Source organism: Enoplosus armatus, chromosome 14 (genome assembly GCF_043641665.1).
Source record: "Enoplosus armatus isolate fEnoArm2 chromosome 14, fEnoArm2.hap1, whole genome shotgun sequence".
Classification (NCBI taxonomy): Eukaryota; Metazoa; Chordata; class Actinopteri; order Centrarchiformes; family Enoplosidae; genus Enoplosus; species Enoplosus armatus.
The window spans coordinates 11569424-11577115 of NC_092193.1; the positions used below are offsets into that span (position 1 = coordinate 11569424).

At 39.9% G+C, this 7692-nt stretch overlaps 1 protein-coding gene across 3 annotated transcripts; it reads left to right on the forward strand.

Annotated features, from left to right (window-relative positions):
- Nucleotides 1-1548: 1548 nt before the first annotated feature.
- LOC139295999 (aquaporin-4-like) lies at nucleotides 1549-4785 on the forward strand. 3 transcript variants are annotated; one of them, XM_070918241.1, is made up of 5 exons: nucleotides 1549-1640; nucleotides 2182-2599; nucleotides 2673-2837; nucleotides 3576-3656; nucleotides 4531-4785. In XM_070918241.1, the coding sequence occupies exons 1-5, from the start codon at nucleotides 1549-1551 to the stop codon at nucleotides 4783-4785; spliced, it is 1011 nt and encodes a 336-aa protein (XP_070774342.1). The 3 variants fall into 3 exon arrangements, with proteins under 3 accessions (XP_070774342.1, XP_070774344.1, XP_070774345.1); XM_070918243.1 differs by lacking the exon at nucleotides 1549-1640 and adding an exon at nucleotides 1728-1789; XM_070918244.1 differs by lacking the exons at nucleotides 1549-1640; nucleotides 3576-3656 and having other exon boundaries at nucleotides 2210-2599.
- Nucleotides 4786-7692: the final 2907 nt, after the last annotated feature.

Here is a 7692-nt window from a genome sequence, read left to right on the forward strand (position 1 = left end):
AGCTACTTTGTTTTTAGTCATCTGAAGTTAGTTTGAGTTCCTTGAGTAATAGGAAAAGCTCTGTGAGTGCAGATCATTAAGTTTTATTAAGTAGTTAAGAAATTTCAGCAATTATACTAAAAGGTCTCAAAACATTCTTAATATACAAAATTATGGTGTTTTCATTATGTTTATTTATTAACTCACCAACATTCAGGCCCAATAGTGTCTTTGATGAAAACAGGCAAATGTAAAAAAGAAGAGAGGGTCTTTTCTTACAGTGACCTCTGTATTCATCCAACAAGGATGCTGTTTGATCATCATAACAAGTTTATCTTTTTCACACCAAATAAGCCATGTTTCTTCCTGGAGGCTTATCATGGAACATTTAAAGAAAAGCAGTGTGTGTAGGTGGGTTTGTTCATGTGCACTTCATCCAGATCTAATAGAAATGTGGAGTTTTATTTGCCTTACTTTCTCAACACTGACGCAAACTTACGGTTTACTGTTTTCAGGGCTGTTACACATCCTCTAAGCCTGGATGTCTCCTGCAATAGATTGGTGAACCAGGCCGTTGAGATTAAGCCTCAGATCCCACCTGTTACACAATAACAAGATTATTGGCTTTTTAGTCAAAAGGACATATGAAGACACTTTTTTATTGCCCTAAAGAATAAAACCGATGTCATATTTTACTCTTACCAGAACTTGGTGAGTGTGTGAGAGTTATGCACTAGGGTGTATTTTTACCAGTGGTGGAAGAAGATACTTTACTTAAGTAAAAATAGCAATACCACAATTTAAGCAAGTAAAAGTCCAACATTCAAAATTCAAAAATACAAAAGTATTTGCAACAAAATGTACTCAGCATGGTCCCTTTCAGATGTTATAATATATAATATATTATTGCATTATTATTATTGAGAGATTAGCATGTAACATGTAAGCTGCAACTTTTCACTAACAAAGCATCATAACTTATAAGATGATATGTTTTGTATGAAAAAGTTTTATTTGTTTAGTAACTGTAGCTGTCAAATAAGTCAAATGGTACAATATTACTCTCTGAAATGTAGTGGAGTAGTAAATATAATGTAGCATAAAATGGAAATACTCAAGTAAAGTACAAAAACCTAATATTTGTACTGGAATATTTACTTTAATGTACTTTCCACCACTGATTTTTTACAACATGCTTCTCCTATGATATCACAATAATATTGCTATAAAATCTGTACATTGTTGTCTAAAATCTAAAATTACTTTAGAATATCATTAGTTTTCTATTTTTGACATTTTTTTAATAGGGTAGATTGAAATGGTTAATAAGTTATTAATCTGACAAAATGGTAATTCAATGTGTACTTCTGCAGTGGTTTTGTAAATATAGTGCTTACTCCAGCGTGTTTTCAAAGCTCTGATATGACTAAGATGCTGAGGCTGACTGAGTCACTGTGTGCAACAGTGCTACTGTTTGCACAGCAAGCAAATCTCATGACTCCTCCCCCTGAGCAGCCTGTTTAATTCCCGTGAGGTGATGCCCGGTTAGTAACTTAATAAAGCTGCTGGATGCAATCCCGGGGCACAATGTGTGGATCATGTTTGTCTGACAGACCTGCTCTCTGCTCCACTCCTGCGCTCACACAGCCTGCTGCTTCCCTGTAAGTACTGCAGGTCACAGCCATTTCAGCTTTTAGATGTGATGAAGGGAGAGATGTCTCTGCTGGTTGACTAACTCACCAGGACTTATGAATGAAAACACAACACACAGAACGGGGACAGAGAGAGGGAGAACGTGTTATTGCATTTGGTAAGTTTTAGCCTTTTGACCTTGGGAAAGAAATTAATGAAGTTATCAATGCAACTTTGTTGCCTTGGAGGTTTGCTGAACAAAATGTAATGATATTCAATTTTAATTTTCAGCTTTTTTTTTTCAGCCTTTTTAAAGTTCAGTGAGTGACAGCAATTAAACATTGTATGCTTTGACTGTAAGTGTGATAATTTGCCCCTGTACACAATGTTTAAAGAATGCTCTGTATGGCATTTTGTGATGGAAAGTCACTGGCTTAAATCCCTAGTGGAGTTATAAATGTTGTGCCCAGAGGCAGCCATCCTGATAGGGTTCAGTACATTTCCAGCCACATGCACACACCAGGAATACATAAGTAGGCTAATCATTTTGCTCATTATTCTTTTCGCCAGGAGGTTCCTGTCCTGGTGTAACCGTCAGAGCATAATGGTGGCTTTTAAAGGGATCTGGACCAAGGACTTCTGGAGGGCTGTATCTGGAGAATACCTAGCCACTCTCATCTTTGTCCTTCTCGGTCTGGGCTCCACCATCAACTGGGCTGCAGGGGAGGAGAAGCCTCCCCCAGCTGACCTTGTCCTTATCTCCCTGTGCTTTGGCCTGAGCATCGCCACTATGGTGCAATGTTTTGGCCACATCAGTGGTGGACACATTAATCCGGCGGTCACTGCAGCTATGGTAGTAACTAGGAAGCTGAGCCTGGCAAAGGCGTTGTTCTATGTGCTGGCTCAGTGCCTGGGAGCCATTACAGGAGCTGGGATCCTCTACCTAGTCACACCTGCTGCTGTTAGAGGCTCCTTTGGTGTGACCACGGTAAGGATCTGACCATATTCATTTGTACTTGTGTGTATGCTACTTTTTCTTACAGTTACCTTCTGTTTCCAAGGTGAACACCAACATTTCATTAGGACACGGCCTTCTTGTGGAGCTCCTTATCACATTCGAACTGGTCTTCACCGTCTTCGCCACCTGTGATCCCAAACGCACAGACCTTGGAGGCTCTGCTGGCCTTGCCATCGGCTTTGCTGTAGTTATTGGTCACTTATTTGCAGTAAGTACCGATCAGTAAGTCAGATAAGAGATATATATGAAATGGCAGTTCGGGTAAGAAGGTCAGGAGAATATTTACCAGCAATTCTTAAATTATTTCGGCCTCTCACCCTCTTGTTGTGTTCCAAAATTGTCTTTTCTCCAGCGAGAAGAAAATCTAACTACAATACATCAGCCTTAGAAATCTTCTGCAACCCCATATACCACGTCTGACACTTTCTACGCTCCCAACCCCAACGGTGAAACACTGATTTAAAGATTCATCAAATTCAACACAGCACATTAAAGAATTGTAGAACAAGAAGAGTTCCAAGTGCAAGACTCTTTAGCATGCCCTGAAAGCTGAAGCACCGATGCTTCTTGGAGAAAGAGCAGGTGCATTAAAGCATCTATTCTTCAATGTGTGATATTGTACGCTTCTCACTGATTCACACCCACGTGCACATCTTTATTGGAGGCTGCCATCGCATAGCAACCAATCTCTGGGGGGCTCCCTGAACCCTGCAGAGCAAATGAATGCACAGGGAAATAGATGTTATCTCTCGCACTGCTCAACTGATTTCTCCCTAGGTCTGTTTAGCAAATGCATATATACATATATTATTTTGCAGTGTAAGACATGTGGGTCAAGGTAAGACAGCATTATATCTAAAAAAAAAAAAATCTCTGATGATAATCTTATATCAAAAATATGATATTTTATCATTTAGACTGAAAACTATGTTTATGTGCCTTCTAGATCCCTTACACAGGAGCCAGCATGAACCCTGCTCGATCCTTTGGGCCTGCAATGGTCACACTTAACTTCGAGAACCACTGGGTAAGAGATACTTTCCTAAGAGGATACTCTTTCTTTCAGGAGTTTGCATGCCCACAATATTACCCAGTTACTCCTGATAGTGACTGGATCACTTTTATTGGTCATGTGCCATTTCAGTAAGTATTTGCACTCTAATATATATATAAGTAAGTAATTAGCAGTAGCAAAAGATGATTTTGTTTTTCAAGAGGGCAAACTCTATTATACTACACTAGCCTGGTATGGCATGTTGAAACCTGGTAAGGTCACATTTTCGGCACCATTGCCAGAACAGTAAAACAGCTGTGACCTAGAGACGTAATCAAATAGGAGTCTTTCACTTATATTAGTAAATGCATGGAGAAAACCTAAATGAGGTGTTTTTAAATGCTTATTAACAACCTTGACTTCATCCAACAAAAGAAGTGCGAAGGAATCGCAGATTTACAGCATTTTCACCTCCAGCTACATAATGAGATGTCACTGAACAAGGTGTAAAATAGCATTAGCTCTGAATTTTTTGTATCCTGGCAATTATTTCCACTGAGCTATTTGCAGACAGCATGGTGTCATGTTGTGGGTGTGTGTGTGTGTGTGTGTGTGTGTGTGTGTGTGTGTGTGTGATGTTCTTGGCTTATAACACTCAGTAACTGTCACTGTGGCTGGTATCATATTCAGAAGTGTCTTCTCTTGGAGACAAATGCTTGATGCCGCAGACACTGATCCACCTGCCTCTGATGAAGATTGACCCTCTTTTCCCAAACAGAGCAAGATGGTTTGACAGTTCTGGTAGAGATGTCAGTGCTGCATTTTATTGACACCGAATAAAACATCTCCCATTGGCACTGATAAACCAGTTGGTTAATTAAGGCGTTTGTCTTGCTGTTTATGGTAGGTGTACTGGGTGGGACCCATTCTGGGGGGCGTCCTGGCTGCTGGCCTGTATGAGTACCTGTACTGCCCCGACCCTGACGTAAAGAAGAGGCTGAAGCAGGTCTTTCAGAAGGACCCGTCAGGGAAATACAGGGAGGTGGAGACAGAGGACATTGCCATCAAGGCGGGCTCCATCCACACCATCTCTGATCTGGAGAAAACTGAGAAAAAAGATCCTTTCCAGGACTCGACGGGAGAAGTGTTGTCTTCGGTATGACTATCACGTGCACTGGAAATGGAGACCAATCTGTAGAGCAGGGTGACAGCCACACTTTGGAGCATCCATCTTGAGCCTCTATCCTTAAAGCAGAATATGATTTCTGTCCACTAGGCTTCGCAGTAAGGCTGAATTACTCTCACAGTCATAAAGCTAATATGATGTTATGGCTCAATCCCAGAAACATCTACAGCCTGTTCAATACTTCTCCTGAGGCCCTCGCTCAACGATTTAGCAGCAGCATTGGCATGCACATTGCACGCTGTGGAATGACAATACATTGTGTTAAGGAAAATACGTGGGGGGGTCAACCAATTATGTGAGGTCATCATGCTGAATTGGAGAAGTGAAGAAGAAAATGCAGCCTTGTTATTTTTGGATTAGTGTCACATTTGGTCCACATATTGTATATGTAATAACAGGAGAGATTTTCCTTGTGATCATTAAGCACATTACAGGGCCCAAGCAATATAAGACAGCTCTGACAAGCTTTATTATCAGAGTTGTATTACAGCGCTCTCTATTTTCAGTGCAATAGTCAGGGAAACAACCAGTTCATCTTAATGGAAACACTGTGCTGTTAAAGTACAACTCCACTTTTTTGATGTCTATTATGTCTATTGCTACATAATGATTTTATTTTTTTCTATTTCATACAATTGTGATACTTAGTTGTTTTTATTTCATAGATCTAGATTTGGTTCTTGTAACACATTTCTCATGTCTCTGTATGAGTTGCTGTATTTCATACTTAAGTATTTAACTTATTGATAGGCTGATCTTTCTTGATGATTTTGTGCAGATGTTGCTCAGTTCTTGTTTCATGCTCACAAACTGGACGTGCTACAAGATGTAAGAGATATTAACTTGTAATAATAAAGTCTTTTTTTAATTTCTAAGTCATTATTAATGCCTTTTCTTTGGCTTGTTGACATGTTTTGAAGCATGCGAACACCAATCTAGATCTTCCTCACATTCATAAGGAATCTAGTAACCATACATATAAGGCCTCTCACTTGAGTTGCTTGTTTCTGGTGGTAGGAGCTGCTCGCTGGGGAGAGGAAAGGTTCAGATCAATGATGGATTGGCTCATCCACCTTTAGATTATGTCTCCCTATGGCCAGATAAATGTCCATGATGTGTGGTCCGTGTGAGTTAAGTCTCTGAGAATAGCTTCATGTAATCTCATTCCATCAGCAGAGAGCACAGGAAATGATACCACTTTGTGATACGAAATAGAGGTGATCTGTTATGTCTCCACTTTATTTCCTTTGCTAAAAGAACAGGTGCAATTCAATCTTTTTTTTCTGTAATGTGGAGGAAATGATCAGCCCCACTGATCCCACTGCATCAACTTAAGTTGTCTACATGTTGCAACTATATTGTGTTTGCAAGGCGAGAATGAAAGTACATTTTAAATCAAAATAATTTTAACTCCTCCTACACCCCCCCATTTCACCTTCTTCCCCAAGTGCAGTTTTTTATGTGTGACAACAGCATCACCTACTGGCCACAACGTGAAGCTCCCATCTGTATTTCTCCAGGGGAGGGCAGCCACGAGCCTTGGTTGTACAGGTTACTCTGCATACGTGGGTAGACACAAGTCAGTTTTATTCATAAGTCTGAGCCACATTTCATTTGAAATTGGTCCAGGCCATTAATTCAAAACTACACAAGAGGATTAAGTGTTGCATAGCCCTATAACAGGAGCCCAGTACTCAAATAGGAGCCGGAGAGAGTTAATACTAAAGTACCTTTTTTTTCCAACCTTGTTATTCTTAGCATTTTTGCAATTTTGTGAGAGGATTCTTATTTTCACCCAAGTTGCCTAAACTGAACTGCATTCTCAATACTTTTCGGTATTAAAAGATAGCAGACAGTTATCACAGATGTAACTCTTAAAAGTAGCGTAAGATTGTCGATGTTAATGAATGCTGTTCTTCAAGGCCTGTTAAAGTTGAAAATGGACAGCACTGAATTTCTCAGCAGCACTACTCTTTACCTGCAGGCATACTGCCTGCATCCCTAAAGGCTTCAGTGGCTCGAGGCCAGCACCCTCTCAGCTCCCCTTAATCATCTTTATAGCCTAAATAAATGAGTACATAAATCGGATGTTTCATGCATTGACTATTTCCTCTTGGGACGGACGATGGGGAATGGGCTCACTCGGTTTTGATTTATCGGCCAGTGCCCATCCGAAGATTAAATAGAGGGAGACAGGTGAGGAGAGCAGTCCCTGTTGGATTGGAAATTTGGTTTTGTTATGAATTTCATATCTGTGGGGGAGAGTGAAATGTTTAAAAGTATTCATATGTGGCCTGTGTGCATACAGAGCAAGATATTGTTGAGATTCCTTGTGATACATTTTCATGCTCTTACATAAATGAGCAGATGCTGTAAAGTGCCAATCAAATCCTAAGATTTCATTATAAAAATGTTCCCTGTGTGTGTTGACAAACTTCCAAAGGCTTGCAGTAGATCCCTCAATTAGGAAAAGGCAAATAAAAAGTGACAGCAAATAATAGACCAACACTTTCTCAGCTGTCTGTTTGTTAACATCACGGCTTATCAGCAAGATGTTGAGCAGAAAACGAATAATGCATGGATAGCCTTCACAGTGGCTGCCTCCGTAATTCATTAATTTACATTCACATTCATTGCAAATAACAATGGCTATATGATGGGAACATTGTTATAACTCGAGCTTCATTTGCACATCATACAGATGCCAGCAAAGTATATCTCAAAGTGCATCTCATGCTTATCTAACGAAGAACAGACAGATTTCTTGCGACTTGAGAATTCAGATTCTCAATTCCCAGCTTACAACAGAAGGGGCAAAAGATAAAACACACACCTTAAAGATCATTAGCAAATAATATTTGGGGATTCATGAAGAAAAACAGT

Coding starts and splice junctions, on each gene's coding strand:
- LOC139295999 (XM_070918241.1), top strand. CDS start 1,549: ATGCAATCCCGGGGCACAATGTGTGGATCATGTTTGTCTGACAGACCT. Junction 2,838..3,575: donor TTATTGGTCACTTATTTGCA/GTAAGTACCGAT, acceptor TGTGCCTTCTAG/ATCCCTTACACAGGAGCCAG. Junction 3,657..4,530: donor TTAACTTCGAGAACCACTGG/GTAAGAGATACT, acceptor TGTTTATGGTAG/GTGTACTGGGTGGGACCCAT.